The sequence below is a fragment of the Symphodus melops genome, assembly GCF_947650265.1.
Source record: "Symphodus melops genome assembly, chromosome: 10".
NCBI lineage: Eukaryota > Metazoa > Chordata > Actinopteri > Labriformes > Labridae > Symphodus > Symphodus melops.
The window spans coordinates 17,364,826-17,385,659 of record NC_136700.1 but is presented as its reverse complement, the minus strand read 5'-3'; the positions used below and the strand labels follow the sequence as shown (position 1 = coordinate 17,385,659).

At 40.3% G+C, this 20,834-nt stretch overlaps 1 protein-coding gene across 1 annotated transcript in view; it reads right to left on the bottom strand.

The window, feature by feature from the left end:
* The window catches only part of ankrd13b (ankyrin repeat domain 13B), a 47,539-nt gene that overhangs the window by 25,792 nt on the left and 913 nt on the right, over positions 1-20,834 (bottom strand). The window contains exon 2 of the mRNA XM_079354693.1: positions 1,868-2,003. Coding sequence (XP_079210819.1) covers positions 1,868-2,003 — 136 coding nt within the window. The remainder of the gene's footprint in view (positions 1-1,867; positions 2,004-20,834) is intronic.

The following is a 20,834-nucleotide window of genomic DNA, read 5'->3' as shown; positions in this document are numbered from 1 at the left end:
AAGTCAGAAGTCCTAGCCTGAGAATCACATTTGAGTAAATCAAGGTTAAAGTCTCCTAGTAGAAAACATGGTTTCCTTTCCATATTTAGTCTTTCTAATGTTAACCCAAGCATATCATTAAAACTTACTGAGTCTGTATCAGGAGTCCTGTAAACACATCCAATGATAACATTTCTGCCACTGAAAAATGAACTAAAGGTAATTTCTATAAAAAGGACTTCAACATCACTGTTTTTAAATTCAAGGATCAAATCTTCTCTAGCACAGAATTGTAAGCTGGTAGGAACATAAATTGACCCATCTAGTTGGAAGGTGCCATTTTGGTGCGCTCTTTCCACCTCGATTAGTTTAGGATCCATCTTAAAGCGATCAGCAAGGAATTTCTTGGCTTTAACTTCAGTGTCATGCCAGGTTTCAGTTTTCTCATCTTCTATGCCGTCAATGAGGACGTTAATTCCTCCTTGGCTGGTTTTCCATGCAATCCATTTTGGAAGTAAGAGCTTCTAAAAAATTTTTAATTTATCAAAGTGTGAATTGGTGGGTTTAAAAGTGCTCAGATTGGCTGTGTAAGCACTACAAGATTATCTATTCATTTGTTGGTTGAATCCATGACAACCATGAGGAAGGTTTTAAAGTTCTTTTCCTGGAAATCCAGCATATCTTTGTAGCTTTTGCTTATCGAGTAACTCCTGTAGAGTGCTCATAGAGACATACTCCTCTTCCATGCTAGTTTTAGGCTCCCCTTTCGGCTTTTCACGTGGCATGGCTAGCGAGAAAAGTGGCTGGCTGCTGGTAGACCTGGTGGAGGCTATTTAAGTTAGTTTAAAGTTGTTTAAGTTATTGCAGCACTAACCTCTATGTTCTGCGTCCCTTTTCCTTTTCTTTTTTTATGAACAAGGTTTTATAGGCCTATTACAGTTTCACATATTAAATCATCATCAGCAAATCATCTCCACAAACATGATACAAGAATGTATAAAAGCAATGTTCACCTTCTTCACACACAATAAAAAGAAATGAAATAAATACAATGACTGTAACTAATTATAAGTCAAATCAATATACAAATCAATATGCAGATTGTCTCCACATTTCTCCTCTGACAGATCGTTAGTCTTCATGAACGCACAGATGTGGGTCGGATGTGTGAGTCACTTTAAAAGTTGTGGCCGCAATGAATTGTGGGGCAGCACTTTCTCCTTATCTCGTTCCTTAAAGGATGGTCCAGTGTTTTCTATGCTAAAAGAGGTTATAAAGGAAGCATTAAACCACCTTTCCTTAACTTTTAGAGAATTCAAACGGCTCTTATCATGGCCGCCACTGAACTCCTTCCGGGGTTAAGGAAAAAATGCTAGTGAAAGTGTCCATTAGTACTAACTAATTCATTCATTCACATGCCAACGGAGCAGCAGCAGGAGTTAGGGTTAAGTGTCTTCTGCTGCTTTTAATGCTGTAGTGTTCTTTGGGAGAACCCCAAATGATGGGTTAGTGGCATATGAACATGTATGAATATGTATATAATAATACTAATATTAATAATAATACATTTTATTTATGGGCACCTTTCATGACACTCAAGGTCACCTTACAGAAGAATAAAAACAACAATAAAACATGAACACAATCAACTACATAGAAACAAAGCTGCAGCAGTGAGGAATGTGGGGTTATATGGAATAAGATAGGAGGAGAGTTTTGAGCTGAGATTTGAAGGTAGGGAGAGAGTTGATGTCACGGTTGGATTGTGGGAGAATTGTCTGACTAAAGAAAATGTTATTCTATGTAATAAAATTAAAGGGTTAGGAGTGGTTAAAATATTCTTTAGCATCAAGAGGACAAACAAACACACAAACAGAAACACACTTACCAGTCCATCCATTGCGGTTGTCCTTGCTACTGTCAGCTCCATGCTGAAGCAGCACCCGTGCACAGTCAAGATGGCCCAGTGTCACAGCCAGGTGGAGGGGGGTCCGGCCACGAGGGTCTAGTGACTCTATATCAGTCTAATTGGAAGAAAATGGAAGGGGGAAGAACAGTGTGAGCGAGAAAAAAGAAAGAGAACTAACTCGGGTGAAACATTCTACATATACAAATGATTACATGTCATAACTTATAAAAAGTCTGCAAATCAAACATCAAACAGCAACTTAGGCCATGGTTTGAATGGATTATTTACTTCTGTGGAAGCTCACACAGTAGCTGCTCATCAAGCCCCACTCTTTCTTTTGTTATCTGTTTTTATTTTTTCTCCAATTCACATTGGGGCTCAGGTGGGAGTCGTCGCTCAACCACCATCGGCAGCATATGAATTGGAATAGTTACTTTAGATAGTCTTACTACATAGCAACTTCTGCCATCAGTGTGTGAATGCGTATGAATGGGTAGATGTGGCATGCAGTGTTAAAGTGCTTTGAGCTGTCAGAAGATTAGAAAAGCACTATACAGTATAAACTCAAGCCCATTTACCATTTACTGTCCCTATGTTCTCTGTCTTCTCTCTGTCTTACAGTCGAATTTTTTATATATAATCCATTCCTTCCCCCCGTAGTGGTTCAGCTGACCAGAGCCAGAGTTGTCATCTTTACAGAAAGCCCTCAACGTGTACAAGTGTTTCACGGATTGATGCAAACTGTATCATCATGGTCTCAATGGATTAACAGCAAGTACATTTAAAATACAATTAATTTCTAATCCAAACTTGGCATGATAGTACCATTAATGTAATGTGTCTTCGTACCGTGAAGATCTGATCTACTTTTTGAGTAACCCTAATTTTTATACAAGAAATGGGTTATAAAATGTTGATATTTCAGTGTTCATGGCTTCTTGGTATCAAAGGGGCCTTGACATTCCTCCTCTCACCCTCACCATGCCTGCATTTATTATGCAATTACAAGCTGGTGGTTGTGTGTGCTGTTAAAATGCTACTTTCATGACTACCAAGCAGGAAAATATAACCATTGTTTTTAATTCTAAAATCTTTGAAACTCACTTGCATCTCCACCTGCTTCACTGCTCTTCTTCAGTTTCATTGGTTTCTTTTTAAACTGCCCTTCTCCACCTTCGGTGGAAGTTGCATTATTGAAAGCCATCTTTGGTATCAGCTTCATCTTTTCGTCATCCACTCGCTCTCCTACACTCCCCCTCTCACTTGCTCAGAGTGCATCTGGCCTGATGTAGCTTGGCAGGTACTTAAGCAAACATCAATCTTTAATACAAACATAACACACACACAAATTGTGCTTACAGAAATACACTATGTCTATGTCTTTCCTAAAATGTTTGTAGTTGGTGCACACAGGATAAGAGGATGGCAATGACAGGGAGGGGTATAAAAATAACTTTTCCTCCACTCTCCCTCACTTCTTGTAGTGATTCTACATAGAAAAGACTATGACAAGCATTATACTGCCATAAGATTTCCAATCAAAGACAGCAAAAGTAATAACTTAAATGAAAAACCTCCCTTGTTCCAAGTGCATTAAAGTATTGGGAACAAAAAAATAAACGTAAATTGAAACAAGATAGACCTACATTGACGTTGACCTACATTCTAGTATTGTTGTTTCCAACACTATCAACAAACAGACAGACTAAAGCACACAGAAACAGAGGAAATTTGGTTTAGATGCTGATGGTCTCATAAAAAAGGCAACATTATAAAAAAATGACTTCAGGTTTCTCTAATGTTTATACTGTCACCTTTTTGAGAAGTGAAATGACAGGCCTCAATGAAACACAAGAAGGCATTCACCAAGAGGAAAGATATACAGTATATTCACTCCTCAAACCTCCTGTCTGTAATATGTGGATAAATTGAAGGCAAAAAATAACTCTTATTGTTCTGCACTCAATTCTCTGATACTCTCCCCAGTGAGTGACTAACAAGAGAGGTTACAAAGATATTTGTATTATGCAAACAGGATTCCCTTGCAGCTGTGGTTCAGTGGTAGAGGAAATTGTCTTTCATCCAAAAGGTCGGGGGGTTAATCCTTGGTTTATGCAATCAAAAGACCAAGGGCCAGATTTACTAAAGGTTTGCGTGTATTGAAATGTGTGCAAACTTGATACCACCAGCAAAAAATGTGCTATCTGATCTACTAACAGCGTGCAGTGAGGATTGCGTCTTTCATATGAGCAAAACAACACGTATTGTCCAAATAGTACGTTTTCCTTAATGAATATGCAAAACGAGGCGTTTCTGCCTCAGCGTGTAAAATACTGGGAGGAGAAAATGTAAAGAAGTTAAGTTAGTACACACAATGTGATTTACCAAGCCAGGCAAAAATTGTGGTGGTTGTTACGGTGTCTGAATTTAACACCTTTGAAAAGAACGTGCTAATCCAACAGCCGCAGTGTTATGCACTGCAGGCTGCAGTTAGGAGGAGACATAGGCACAATAAAAGACGTGTTAACATGTTTAAATGACAGAAAAATAAATGGTATGCATTTATTTTGTATCTTGCTTCAATAATAGTTTAAAAGAAACACCATGATTAAACTGTAACTGAACATTCACAGCATCTGCATTCTAAAGAATTTCAACATTGACACTAATGTCGTCCTATTTCCCTCTTCTCGCCAACATTATATTTTAAACTGGGCATTTCATTTTCTCGGGTTACGCGTCTCTGGTGCGCTCCGGAGCGCGCTCGTCTCTTCACTCTACAGCCCCCTCCCCTGCTGCTGCGCTGTGGGACGCTTGAATGGGGGGCTCACCATGCTTGTACCCCCAACTTCAGTACCTGTTGCCGGACACAGCGCTGACCAGCTTCTGGTGCGCAACGATGGCACGAGTGGCACACACACTGCGCACCAGTGCCACAGAGGAACGTGTTTAATACCGAGGTTTTCTTATAAGCCACTTTTTCCTTTTGTTATATTCACATTTATCTGCTATTACTTGAAAATACTGGACGTTCATTTGCCTCTAACTAATACCTATTTTGCGCCTGCAGTCGTCCAGCTTTCCGTCCAAACTCTCTGTGACGTAAACCAGTAGAACACGCAAAAGCCTGACTGAAATACTACCGCCTCCACAAGGTTTGCACCTGACGTCATTCACGCAAATGTTCTTAGTAAATCACCCGCAAAACGCCCACAAGCCTAACGTGCAAACTTTTGCAATGAGCACGCAATTTAGTACTCTTTAATTGAGATCTTAGTAAATGAGGCCCCAAGTGTCCTTGTGCAGATAATGAATCCCAAATATTCTTTTGCTGAATTAGTGGCATGCGATTTGAATCTGCAAAGAATCTGCATATGATTGGTAAATACAAATTTACAAAGCATTCTGTGTGTGGATGTGGAGTGAATGTGACCTGTGGTGTAAAAAGCAGTGTTGTGTTGTGCGAAGAATAGAAGAGTGGTATACAATGCACTCTCATCTATGCAAAGGTTTTATTAAAAGGTCCAAATAACAACACCAAGCCACAGTCGCCAGATTATGAAAGTTGCCCTAAATCATACTCTTTCATACAATTACAATCATAACCAGTTTAGTAAAATGTTTTATTTAAACATTAAATTACAAGTTTTCGAAAGGTGAAGTTGACTGAAAGTTAGCAGACAGCACAATGAAGACAACGTTTTTAGACTTCAGCAACCCAATAAAAAAATAAAAAGGTGCAGATTTCTTGCCTTCTCACAGTCCTGCAATGAAATCTTGTAAAGTGGGATTTTAATGCTCAGAGTGTTTTGATGGTGCACTCACTGTAGACTAGGAATGTAAAGATTGTGAAGCAGTTAAAAATCGATTCAAAGGTGTCAAGGTTCGAATCGGTTGTCTGAAAAATGAATTGCAGTAGTATTGTGAAGCGTCATCAGCTGTAGAGCATAGCAAAAGCATCATGATAGAGGAAAGAAAAGATACAATAAAACAGAAAATTTAAAAATCACTGAAATTATTCAAACTTAAAAATATGTTCCAGTAAAATAATTTAACTAAAATCAATTGAAGTAAGAATATAAAAATAATTAAAAGTTACAGTGCAGAGTGAAAAAATAAAGTCTTATTAAAATAGTTTAGTTAAAGGCAGCTGTAAACAGGTGGGTTTTTAACATGTATTTAATCAACAGCACAATGAGAAGCTCCATTCACCTCTAGATTCTTAAAATAACTTGGATAAATTGTCGGAGGATCGCTTTTGTAGACCAATAAGCTTTTCTTCTGTGCCTTAGTCGGTGGTGCCTCAACAGAACTTCTTGACTTGAGCTGGCAAAACTGCAGTACTTGCACCTCATAGGACAACTATGACAAGAATTAAAGACTGATTTCTTGATTTAGCTTTAGAAAAGTAAGATAAACTATACTTATACACATGAACAGAGTGCTGTACATAAGACCACGAGTTAACTTTTCTTTTGAAAACATCTAAAGATTCTAATAGATAACATAATGGTGCCTTGTTCCCGTTAGCAAGCTAATGTTCGAGGAGGCATATGTCACGGTAAGAGCTGGAGTTGTCCACTTAACAGTCACATTAACCCAGCAGGATATCCAAAACTAGGGTAGGCTAACTGTAAAGCCTACATAGGGCTACTGACCGTTAGGTCAATGCTCCACTTGAGAAGGACAGGAGAGATGGCAGCACAATGTGAGAAAGCCAAAGTGCGGATGAAGAACCGAGGACATGTGCATAGACCCCGTAATTTGCTTGAAGCATACTCACAGAACTTGGCCAGATCTCAAATCCATAATTTTGAATAAAGTCCTCTTATATTATAGAATTAGAGCATTTAACAATGAACTTATTAAATATAGTTAAGATCAATGCTTTAATAAAGTTAACAACACAATTAAATAATATTTGTTTAGTGTACTGAAAAATTCCTTTCAGGCCAATAATCTTAAGTTTTCCTTTTTACAATGAAAGCATGTGACATGGCTTTGTGACAACACAAGACAACAGGGACAAGCTTTGCTTAAGGCCGTTTCACCATAGACTGTAAATAATATTATATAAAAATATTTATTATTGGACAAAGCCTAAGTGACGTCAGCCATTTGTTAAGGCAGGGGCAAGCTCATCGATAGCAATCGCCATGCTGGAAATTTTGACTTTCATTCATCCGGACGACAGGCTGAAAGCTGAAGCGGAGGCCAGTTTTAAGCCTCTTGCTACTTCGCGCCCACCTGTCAATCATGTCATGCAGCTGAATACATGCATCATTTTCAAAATCTTTGAGCCGCTTTGAAAAAAAAAAAAAAAAAAAAAAAAAAGCCCTCTGCATAGTGTGCCACTGAAGACAATAACAAATCAGGGCTTTTTTCGTTTTTGGTACCAGGCTGTAAACATGCTGTATAAACTGCATGCTGTATATAAATTTTTTCATGTATCTGTCAAGCATGACGAAAATGTCTGTAAGTGGTCTGAATTTCTTGCATGAAAAATGCCAATTCAATCATAGAACAAAAAGGTCTTTTGAGCAACAATAACATCTGTTTAGTACAGGAAAACGAAAACATTCCATTGTGTAAAAAAATGTAGGCCTATGTGTGGGCAATCAATCGGTGTTTTGATGAATATGGCCAAGGTAATCAATGAAGTATGTGGCGCAGGGGAAAGGATGAGGATCAGACTGCTGCAGGGGAAAATAAGAAGTGAAACAGCAGGAAAATATTGCTGCAGCTGCTGTTGTCTATAAGTGTCTTATATCAAGGAAGTAGGCAATAGAAGCAAACACTGTGCTGCTAACCAAACACTGATTTCCCTTAAAAAGGTATTAAGGGTTGTTAACATGGCTAAATGAAACTAAAGTGGTTGTTGGGGACATTTAGCGTCATCACGTCGGGGACTCCATCTCACGGACTCTAGTAATGTTTTAAGTGTGTAGGGACTAATTCTTGGCTTAGCCGCTACCGGCTGGTAGTGGGCACGAAGTGTCTGACGTGTACTCCGTACTAAAATAAAAATAAACAAAGTCATAAGTCGCCTTAAATAACTCAAAACGGATTTATTTTCCTGTGCGGTTCCAATAACCAAAACGCTCAAAATACAAAGAAAATCAGAGCACAGTCGAAACTATTTGCTCCTTCCACTACCATCCTTGAACATAAATCACAGCATATTAAAACACCTGTAGCCACCCTCAGCCCACACAAGGTGGCACACCAGCCTGACCTCTGGTGGCCTGGGGTAAAACAATCACGGCTCTTACACGCCAGCCCCTAATTGCTTCTGGCAGACGACAGAGCAATTATAAACAATATTAAAGGAGCCATGAAAACAAAACAACAACAAAACATGCAAATAACAAAATAAAGCAAACCCATACTCCAAATTGCCACATTTCGCAAATGCAATGTTTCATATAAAAAAAAACAGTTTCTTGTTGCATGACTGGTCAATGCACAGAGCTGATACCAATTTTGTCTGTAGCTTCACACAGTAGACAGATTTTAGTTATAGGTCTCTCGATTACACTTGTCTTGGTTTGAAGCCTGACAGAACGGACAAGCCCCCTTTTATCAGGAAAGGTTTTCAATATCCGTCCAAGCAGCCAAGATCCTCGTGGTGCTGTAGAATCCACAACAACAACAACGTCTCCAGGCTTAAAACTTCTTCTTTCCTTCGTCCATCTTTGCCGTTCCTGTAATAACGGGAGATATTCATGCACCCATCTTTTCCAGAAAAGATTAGCGATATATTGGACTTGCTTCCATCTTCTGTTTGAATAAAGATCCGTCCTTTCAAACAGTCCTGGTGGTAGAATAGGTTTCCCTAGCAAGTGGTTTGGGGTCAATGCCTCCAAGTCACTTGGATCTTCTGATACCTTTGTGAAGGGGCAATCGTTTAACATTGCCTCAGCTTCACAGAACACGGTTTGAAAGGATTCATCATCCAAGGTATGTTGACGGAGGACAGAACTCAGAATTTTTCTGATCATCCGAATGATACGCTCCCAAACGCCGCCATGATGTGAACCAGCAGGTGGATTGAAACTCCATTTAATCCCTCTTTGTGCCATGGCTCTTTCAATGTGGTTGTTATTTAAAGAGGCTAAGGCAGTGGTGTCCAAACTTTTTTTCTTGCGGGCCAAAATTGTCGCGTTAGAATCGCTCACGGGCCACAGGGTTTTTTTTTTTTTTTTTAAATATTGGAAGGAACTTTTGGTATTTTGACCTCTTCAAAAAATAATGTAAATGCACAATAACTAATTGCAGTGGGAAACTGTTGTGTTCTAATTTTTTGGAAAGAATAGTCAGGCTTTTATAGGTCTCCCTCGCTAACATGAAAAAGAAAAAAAAAAGAACGAAATATGCCATCTGATGAGGCCTGGGGCCAAAATCTTCTGATTCTTCGATTTGAAGTCAAGGGCCACAAAAAATCCACTCAGGGGCCACAAATGGCCCCCGGGCCGCACTTTGGACACCCCTGGGCTAAGGCTTCCCTTAGCTCCCTTTCTGCCCCCACAAAGTACGTTCCATTGTCAGATCTCATGTGTAAAACTTGTCCTCTCCAACAGATGAAACTTCTCAGCGCATTGATGCAGGAGTTTGTATCGAGAGAGTAGGCTACCTCTAAGTGAAGGGCTCTACTTGCTATACAAGTGAAGATCACTCCATACCGTTTCACCATGTTCTGTCCTCTTTTCACATCGATGGTAAAATAATCCACACCGACATTAGTAAAAGGGGGGAGATCTGGAACAACTGTCTTTGGGCAAATCTGCCATTTTTTGTTCACCAGTCTTTCCTCTATAACGCCTGCAGAACTTGCATCTTCCTATGATTTTCCGGACTGCAGAGTTGGCATTTGTGATCCAGTACCTTTTCCTAACACTGGAAAGAACATAATTCCTTCCCCCGTGTCCCAGCCTTTCATGAAAGTGATGGAGTATAAGGTTGGAAACATGCTGGTCTTTAGACAAGATGAGAGGGTGATTTTTGTCCTCAGGCATGGCTGCCTTATTCAGCCGCCTTCTGACTCTCAGAAGACCTCCTTCCAAGATTGGATCCAACTTGTAAATGGTGCTTCCTTTCTTTACTTCTAAGTTAATAGTTAGAGCAGCAATTTCTTGATGGAACACCTCTCGCTGGCAAAAAGAAATTATTGCTGTCTCGGCACATGACAGATCATCCAGTGTCACTTTCTGATTACAGAATGAAGCTCTGAAAGCTTGCATTTCTTTAAGCACATTCAATGATGCTGCTCCATTAGCAGTAGTGCTTGCAGACTGCAACTGTATTCTTCTTTTACTTAACTTCAGCAAAATGTCCTTCAGCTTCATAAACCACGCTACGGTAACCTTTAACCTTTGCCAGTCAGAAAAATATGTCATCAGTTGATGAGTGGCATTCACACCGTCGACGATGGTCACATTCACCATGCACTTCTGCTTTCTGGGTCATCCACAGAAACATTGATGTCTATTGGGCCCTTTGGCCAACTTTCTTCAGGTTCCCTTAGAAACTCTGGACCCTCAATCCATCTCTGCTTGGCCAGACTTTCTGCCTTCAAACCTCTTGAAGCATCATCCGCTGGATTTTGTGACGTGGGAACATACTTCCACTGGGCAATATCAGAGGAGTCTCTTATCGTAGTCACCCTGTTTGCGACGAAGGTTTGGAACCTTTTGTCCTCATTTTTAATGTATTTAAGGACTGATGTGCTGTCAGTCCAAAATGTAGATTCTGTCAATGGAAGCTGCAACTCTGACCTAAGCTTTTTGTCAATTCTAACAGCAACCATTGCAGCAGTGAGCTCTAAGCGGGGGATGGTGATGAGTTTCAGTGGAGCCACTCTTGCTTTGCCAAATGAAAGCAACATGAACCAATTTCTCCATGTTCTGCATTCTGAGGTAGGTGACTGTGCCATAACCGCTCTCACTAGCGTCCGAAAAATGATGCAACTGAGCGCTAGAGAGCCTTCCAAAATCTTTGGGCTTGATACACCTGTTGACCTTGAAATTCTCCACCTTTCCCAGGTCCATTAGCCATTTGTTCCACTTCAGCTGCAAAGACTGAGGTATTAGGTCATCCCTATCGCATTTACTCCAACACAACTCCTGTAACACTAATTTGGCGGGGAGTATGACAGGTGCGAAGAATCCAAATGGATCGTAGACAGAACTAATCATGGAGAGCAAGCCACGTTTAGTGTAGGGCTGTTCCTTGACTTTCAGTTTGAATTGGAAAGTGTCAATACACCATTGCAAACCTAAGGCTCTCTCCATCGGCAGTTTATCCCTGTCAAGATCCAGCTTGCACAGATTCTTTGCTTTGTGTTCTTCTGGAATTTTCTGAAGCACTTTCCGACTGTTGCTGACCCATTTTGTGAGGTTAAAACCTCCTCTGTTGCAAATGGCTCTAAGATCATCAACCATCGTAGCAGCATCCTCTTCAGAAGGGAGACTTTTCAGAAGGTCGTCCACATAGAAGTTTCTGTTGACTGTGTCGATGACTTCTACTGGAAAGATGTCATGGCTATCTTCTGCTGTCTTTCTAAGAGCAAAGCATGCACAGCTCTGTGAAGATGTTGCTCCAAATAAGTGAACAGTCATGCGATGCTCCACAGGATCCTGCTCATGGTTACCATCAGGCCACCACAGAAATCTTAAGAAGTTCACATGCTCCTCTGCCACCGTGACCTGGTGAAACATGGCTTGAATATCTGCCATTAATGCCACTGACTCTTGTCTGAAACGCATGAGGACTCCCACCAATGTGCTTGTCAGGTTTGGGCCTTGCAGAAGTTGACTATTAAGTGAGACCCCTTTAAACTCTGCTCCACAGTCGAACACAACTCACAATGTTCCCTTATTTGGATGATATACCCCATGATGAGGTATGTACCATTCCTTTCCCTCACATGCTTCCAATTGATGTTGTGGGACTTGTTCAGCGTAGCCTTTGCAAATGACGTCTGAAAGAAATTTTGTGTACTCCCTTTTAAATGTTGCATTTTTTTTAAACTTCTTTCTCAGGCCGTGAATACGTTGCTTTGCAACACAGAGGTTGTTTGGCATGGTTACACTTTCCTTTTTAAATGGTAATTTAAGCACATAATGTCCTTCTTGAAGCTGAACAGAGCTTTCCATAATTTCAATGAACATCTTTTCCTTTCTAGACATCTCTTCTTGGTCATTAGAGGTTCCCTCGTACTGGTTGATCAATAATTCCTCAATCCTGTCAATCCCAGTTCTGTTGACAGTGAATGCAGGATAGCTATTGCATTCATGCCTGTTGTTGCCTTGTAATTGACCATTAATTACCCACCCCAGTAAGGTTTTGACTGCATATGGTCCATCCATGTGACTGTTTATCACCTCCCATGATTCCATCAACTTCAAGGCGTTGGTTCCAATTAAGAGGTCAACATCAGCTTCTAGACGAGGAATTTGAATGTCCTTGAGGTACGGCCACTTAGACAACTCCTCTTCACTGATGATATTGTCTGGGGAAACAGGCATTTCTTTCTGTGTAAACACCTCAGGAAGATTGTAGAAGTGCTTGCTGGACAGATCTGAAATTTCCAGGCCATTAATAATGCTGCTTGATACTGCCTTGTTAAGACCCATAGTGCGAAGTTTGATTTTAGCTCTTCGTCCCAACTTTTCAGAACAAAAGGTTCCTGTGCTTCCTGGATCCAGAAAGGTGTATGTCCTCATCACCTTGTTTCCTTTTATGCACTTCACTTGTACCGGCAGGATAGGAAGTATGCCGTTATTGTAGCCAGCCTCTGTGTGGCCACAAGTTGAAGTGGTTGTGCACACTTCTGATCCTTTCCTAGGCAGGTCTGCAGTCCCTTGAGTGCTCCTTTCCACATGCAAAATGCTGGGATGAGTTTTGTTGCATTGTTTGCAGGTGATGCGCCTATCACAATTCCTGCTCAAATGTCCTGTACACAAGCAACCAAAACAAAGGCCTTGCTCCTTTAGAAAGTCCAGTTTCTCTCTGTGGGCCTTTTTTCCCAGCTGTGGACACAACTCCAGTGCATGACCTCGTGCACAAAACAGACAGGAACTAGGGTTGGTCTTTGCCATTGAAACAACTTCATCCTTGTGAAGATCTGCTTTCAATTCGTTGGTTACAGACACATGGGTAGCAAAACTGTTTCTTTTGAATTGCGTTTTTAATTGAGGCTTGGGTTTGATCACTGGCTTTATGAGTGGGGTGTCCTGTATGTCCCCGAACACTGGATCTGATATGATTCTGACCTGTTGTTCAATGAATTTTACAATGTCGCTGAAACAAGCTCTTCTATTTCCTTTTTCGAATATGTCACAGGTTTTTGCTCTCCATTTTTCTCTCAGTTTGTATGGGAGCTTTTGAATCAAGATCTTCATGTTTGTTGGCAGGATAAGCTCTTCCAAGTAGTGTATGTCCTCCATAGCATTAGCACATTTGCGTAAGTAAAACGCATATGCTTGAAGTCCTTTAACATCCTCAGATTTTATGCTTGACCATCCATTGAATTTTTCCATGTAAGCATCTGTTATTTTTATGCCACTTCCAAAATGCTCTTTGAGCAGATGCTTGGCAACCGTGTAACCTCTCTCAGGTGGCATATGGAGGCAACTGCGTACAAGATCCCTTGGCTGTCCAATTGTAAACTGCTCAAGATAGTATAAACAGTCGCTCTTTTCAACGGTTTTTGCTTCCACACAATGTTCAAATCCCTTCATGAATGTGTTAAACTGCAAAGGATCTCCACTGAAAGTTGGAATTTCCCTGTGCGGTAGAAGCTGAGAGGTTTGAGTTCTAACGAGAAGAGATGTTATGTCATTTTGTTGTTGCAGCAACCTCTGAATATCTCCCGATGTTTGATAAGTGATTTGAGAGGGTTCCTCTTTGAAACTATGATGACCAGTTCCAACCATTTTTTCCATATTTTGGCGAGTATTGTTTTGCACTGCAGGAGGAGGGACATGCTGCTGTGAGAGTCTTTCCAATATTGGGTGAGTGAGATGTTACGCCCCACCATCAGGCGGCCCTATGGGGCTAACAAGAACCCACAAATTGACCCATTAAAACACACTAACACTAACCAAGTCAAATAAAGGGATTTATTACAATTATACAAACTAAATGATAACAATGATCAACTTAGACTAATGTGACAAAACACAACAAACAATCCCTGACAGACACCCACAGCAGTCCCATCCCCAAAAGTCTTCTGCCTGCTGAAGCCAGCACAAGCCTTTTAAGCACTGAATCCAGGTGAGCCTCGTTGGACAATCAGTGGCCACACCTGTGCAGGAGAAAAATAGAAAGGGAACAAAACAGCACAGGGAACATACAGCCGTAACACCCCCACCCTTAAAACAATGAATAAATAATTGGTCATTAAAACCATTTAAAATACCATCAATCTTAAACATTTATTCATTGAATTACAGTGCATTGTGCAAATAAATTTACACATTAAAATTATAAAATGGGTGTTACATACTAAAGCTATTCAGCAATCAATTGCACAGCTCAAAAACAGAATTCACAAAATATGTGCAATTATGTCACAAAGAAGAAACATGGGACTACTACGGACGAAAGTGTTAACACGGGTCGATAGTGAAACACAGTGAACACAAAAGGGCCATCTAAAACACTTAACCGTTTAAAAAGTTAAGCATCAACTACAATGGTATAGCCAATCAGTGGGTGCCACTCCCACGTGCAAATTAGCTACCACCATGAGGTGAAACCAAACACGAAAAGTAACACATGACAAAATATTGACTGCAACACCACCACACAAAATGGCCCCCCTGTAGACCCACTACAATAATGTTGCACTCACAAGTAGCAACTTGAAAATGGCCCAAACGAATGTGGAGTGCAGTTACCACCTATAATGCCACACACCAAAGTTACCACATTAAAGCACACAGAACAGTAACACATAAGTGACCTCACCAAAACGTGGACTGCAGCACCACCACACAAAATGGCCAACCTGTAGACCCACTACAATAATGTTGCATACTTGTTTCCAAGTAGCAACTTCAAAATGGCCCAAACGAAAGTGGAGTGCAGTTACCAATGAAATGTCACAAAAGTTACACCGACGCACTTAATGCAGCGACACAAACTCACAACATGTACAAACTTTCCCATCAGCAAGCAAAGTTAGCAAGCCCCCCTGAGTGCGGTAAAAAGAAAAAGTAATCTCACCTGGAACCTAGAACTAAAACCTGACTTTCTTCAGAGGCTTGCCGGGCTCGAGGCGACTTTAAAGACAAACGTCAGACTTCCAGACATTACTGAAAGGTCCGACACGCCTACCCCCAACAGAGAACAGGTCTCCACCCAGGATTACCTCCAAAAATAAAAAAGCAAAACAACAAATAGTGGACCGTTGGAAGGACTGAACACCCCACCTGGCCCACTCCCTCACTAACCAGGGAGATCACTTACAACATTTTCAATGCACTCAAGGTACTATACTGAACTAATACTCACCAGGAAGCACAAAATGACTGAAGAAAACTCAACAATTTACACCAAAACACAACTTCACCTCATGGACGTTATCAATTTCCCGGACGAGCCCCCAATTGTTACGCCCCACCATCAGGCGGCCCTATGGGGCTAACAAGAACCCACAAATTGACCCATTAAAACACACTAACACTAACCAAGTCAAATAAAGGGATTTATTACAATTATACAAACTAAATGATAACAATGATCAACTTAGACTAATGTGACAAAACACAACAAACAATCCCTGACAGACACCCACAGCAGTCCCATCCCCAAAAGTCTTCTGCCTGCTGAAGCCAGCACAAGCCTTTTAAGCACTGAATCCAGGTGAGCCTCGTTGGACAATCAGTGGCCACACCTGTGCAGGAGAAAAATAGAAAGGGAACAAAACAGCACAGGGAACATACAGCCGTAACAGAGAAGGGTAGCCGTATTTTTAAGATGAACCTTTTTTGTAAAATAGGACTCCATTCCATCAGATCCTCCACTTGTAACACTGCTGCCCTCATAGGCCTGGAGTACTGCGAGCCTAGCAGTGGAGGCTGCTATTTCCGTATCCAGCTCCAGCTGTTCCTGGGTTTGTCGTATTATTTCCTGCTTCCTTTTAAGAAGAAATTCCTCCTCTTCCAGTGCATGCTTCCCCTTTAAAGCAGCGGCACGTGCCAAAAGTGCAGCTTGGTCTGCTTGAGCTTTGATGCGTGCAGAAGAGGTGGAAGATTGGCTGCTTTTGGAGCTTTTACGACTTGACCCTTTACTGGATCTATGTGACACCACATTAGAAATGCTGTCATAAGGTTCAACAACAAACGCTAAAAATACAAAGAAAATCAGAGCACAGTCGAAACTATTTGCTCCTTCCACTACCATCCTTGAACATAAATCACAGCATATTAAAACACCTGTAGCCACCCTTAGCCCACACAAGGTGGCACCCCAGCCTGACCTCTGGTGGCCTGGAGTAAAACAATCATGGCTCTTACAAAGTGCTCTTGCAAATATTAAGTTAATAAACAATTTATTAAGCCACAGTTTCATTAGCTTGTCAAAACCGCTAAATAGATCAATGAAGCATAACGGTCAAAATAAACCGACCACAGTCTCGTTCACTTGAAGGATAATGTTAACTTTTTACTTCTCTAGGCTGCAACACTTCAAACTTCCCATATAATGGTTAATCTGTGAAGATTATCCAGTTGTACAAAACGTCTACGCATCAGAAAAGTGTTTGCCACAGAGCTTTCCCCCATTGGATGTTGCATCATTACAGAAATGCAATAATGCAAAATCCAATGCAAAAATCCCATAGGTGAAAAACAAGTCATCACTTTTCCAGTCTATTGAAGCCACTGAAAGTCAGTCAGAGAAGACTCCTTTTAGTGTCTTTCTTTAAGTACCAACAGACTGTAGTTTGAAGGGAAAAGAGGAGAGGAAAAATGTCCGTGCTCAATGAGCTGCTTGCTGACTTGGGGCCAACAATCTTAAAAAGTGCCATGGAAATTGCCTCTGAAGCTTTATTTTTGGTTTTTGGTATCTATTATATTACCTTAATTAGGAAAACTGTTTTAAGTCTCACTAGAGGTTTGGGAAAGCAAGCAGCTTAGTTCTGCATTCCTATTCTGTCTATAAATGCATATACTGTATATGCTATCAAACAGTTAAGACAAAGAGTTCTTAGTAGATTGGATTCATTGTGTTTTGCGTGACATGGATAAATTGAGCAGATTCAAGTTTTTTATTGCAAAAACTCAATTAATTTAGAGGGGAAAACCCATTTGATATAAGTATAAACTATAGGGGTGAGACTTTATCACGTTAATTAATTACAAGAAAATAACGTGTACATTTTTTTAACGCGTTTGCCCCGCAAACAACACAGAACTAGCTTGACCAAATGACTGGCTTCAGGACCAAAATTAGTAATTCAACATCTGATAAACTTACAAATTCACTCGCCAAATTGATTGCTCTGGACTCCACTATTAGTGGTAGAAGATTAGGGGTTAGAACATGTGCTAAAGATAGCAACATGTGATCCACCTTTCCGACTGCTGTGCAGAAAAAACTATTTCAAAGATCCAACAGCTTTATGAAACTGAGAAGCAAGTAGAATTGCATGCATTGCATTCATTCATTCACCAAAATCCAATTAGACTGAGAAGTGTTGCTTTTTAGGGCAAATATTGTGATGCAATTAAAATGCAAATAATTTTGATTAATTAATTAGACAGCCCCGAGTTAATTAGTTGAGTTTTTTTCCCACCCCTAGTATAAACCCCTAGTATAAACTTAATATTTTAAAAAAAAAACCTCCCCCCAAAAAAAGCTCCACCGTCCAGGTATCTTGTCATTCTGTGGGAAACACTGAGTCCAACTTTGACCCACTAAGCCCATGCCCACTTTGTCCTCCTACAACTTAGCTACCTAATTACCTTGTAGATAAAATATGCCAATAAAATGTATGTATGTATGGCTATTGAAGGTGTAACTGTATTTGTGATCATCCATCAAGGTTTAGACGTCCCATTTTGTAGACGAATACATCTGAGTGGAGAAAAAGGCAATCACACATCCAGAAGGCAGTAATGCTTTTAAGTATACTAACCACCATTAAACAACAGATGAGGACAAACAATCAGGCACAACAAAACACAAAAGGACAAGTAGAAGAGTAATACATGGTAGCAAGATGACACAGCAGGACTAGAAGGCCTGACTGCTTTTCATGTCAACTGGGATATGCTGATTGGCAGTGCAATACAACATTGATCACACATCATACGTGCTAATAAATATTACACAGCATCGCACAGATGTGCCAATCACAGGAGCTAGGCAAAATAAACATGTGTCAAACAACTCATTTCTGTTGTTTTTTGAAAGCCTTTGTGAAAGTAGAGAATGTACCCCAGATTCAAGTATATTCAAAGTACTCAAACCTTGTTACATTGTCCCATCCCATGCACATTCAGTATATGCAATTCAGGTGGCTGCTCTATACTGGCATAAAGGAGCTGTGATTGAGCAAAATAAACCCAGCACCAGTTGTTCTGTAACAACAGATATATGGACCTCCCATGCCACTTAAAGCAACAATATGTAGAAATTTGGTTTGGTGCGCTTTGGGGCTGGGCTGAAAACACAAATTCTCTGCTGATGGACAGTGTGCATTTGTTGACGAGCGGAGAAGGCAAAGACGGCAAAGATACTTTGGGAAGCTAAAGAATGATGTTGACTGACAAGGTACAGTACTATAAATAAACTTTATGCAAATATGACTTTGGTAGCCACAGTCTGTGTGACTGTTGCCATGATGTCTATAGTCTGTGGCCAAATGGCTACATTGAAGAGGGTAATTTATTACATGCTATTGAAATAGGCTTGTATGATTTTCAAGATTATACAGCTAAATTGAACATCCACGAGGAAAGAGACTACATTCATTTATTTGTATGAAAGCTTAAGGCACAACTTGGGTTAGATGTCTTTCTGCACCTGGTAATCCAAGTCTGAGACATCGATGACAGCAATGTGTTTATCCAGTTGAAATGATTGTTTCCCCAAAACCAAGGTACAAACCAAACCATGACCTCTTTGAATTCTTCCACCCTTAATGTTTATGTTTCAAAAGCCATCCTGTACTGACCAAAAATCCTACCATGGCAACATTACTATACTACACAGAAAGTAGGCAGCTATCATCAAATAAACATCACAGGAACTGCCAGCTTGACACTAAGCATGGCAAAACATTCTTAAAAGACACCAGGGGTGCAACATCCATAAACAGGAGCCATCCTTGAACTCAGCATCGAGTTGTAATAGTTGGCTGCTTCCATTGTATGCAACACTCACCTAAACACAAAGTACAAGTTTAACCTTTTGTATTGCTGATTAATTAACAGTCATCGTGGACTAAACTAAATATTGCCAGCCTTGCTAGTCATTTTTTATGTTGGCTTACAATGCTCTAAAACAGTAGTTATGTCTTTGATGATGTGTAGATGATGAAGAAATATCTGTTGCACTGACTTGCTTGTATAATAAGAAGTGTATTTACAAAGAAAGAACAGCTTGCCATGGTACACCTGGGAGAGTCACAAGCCGAATAGTGAGCCCTCTAGAACACAGATGGAGACTGATATTTATACAGCACTGGCCAAAGCAACATACGAACATCTATGTCCTTATTTGGACTAAGGTCAGCATATGGCCCTCAGGTCAACACTTTCCCCCACATCCTGCTTTTCTTGTATCTTCTCTGGGCACTGGCCTCAAGGTATACATTTCAATTTGGGGGTAACTCCCTTTCTCTTATCTCTTCCTGTGCACCCTAAGGGGCAAGCTCTGTCCACTAATGGACCAAAACAATACCTAGTTGTTATCCTACACATTGCAAAGGGAGCAGCACTAAACTTTTTCCCCAAATAATTTACTTCATTCTCTTTGATGATAAACCAACCTCTTCCATAAGAACACTAATTGCATTAGACAAAGTTCATATTTTAGTAGCACAGCTATACTTAACAAAACCATTTATACCACACTTTGTAGCAACTATAATACACTTCACCATCACCTCCATCCCTTGTTTTGCTGGGGCAGTAGCTATAGATTGGCTGTAGCCCCAGTTATTGGGCCTTCTTTCCTTGCTCTCCTGAATGTAAAGAAGCAAAGTGAATGAATGACAGTTGTGGAAGCAGCACGGTTTGGCAGTATTCTGATCTAGAAAATGAGGATCAAGTTGAAGGATGGATTAGGTTAAACTGCAATGTTGACCAGAACAATGCATAACCATATTCAGCACAGGCATGTGGATTTTAGCTTGCAGGTAGGATCAAAAGCTGGTGAAGCTAGCACAACCAACATAAGCCACATCTTACGTTGAGACTCATGAGAGTTTCTTACTTTAAGAGTAGACTAGTCTGCATTTGAAGCACAATGCTAACAAAGCCAACTTATCAATGTAACAATTAATTAATTCCGAAGCCAGACAAAAGACCAACTTGTTCACTTTCCCTTTAGTGCCTTTCCTTTAGAGCCAGGAGGGCATACTTAACTTTAGAAATGCTTCTCTCATAAACATACTCTTATCACTATAAACTCTTTTTATGTCAAGATTTATTATATCGAGAAGCTCCCTTTAAGATGATTACTTAAATTTAACTATTTGATGAAAATGATTGTCAATGCTTATGATTGTGGCAACCTCAAATAATACATTTATCATCCCAATGCTGTATTTACTGTGAGGGTTGGCAACTGTCCGCCCACATGCTCACTATCTGCATTGTCTCACCCACTCACAGCCTGATTTGCTGGTTGAAGGAAAAAAGCCTCCAGTTTTGAGTAGATAACTCAATAATGTTGCTTAAGCTCTTGCAGAAAGCACTGCAACACAATC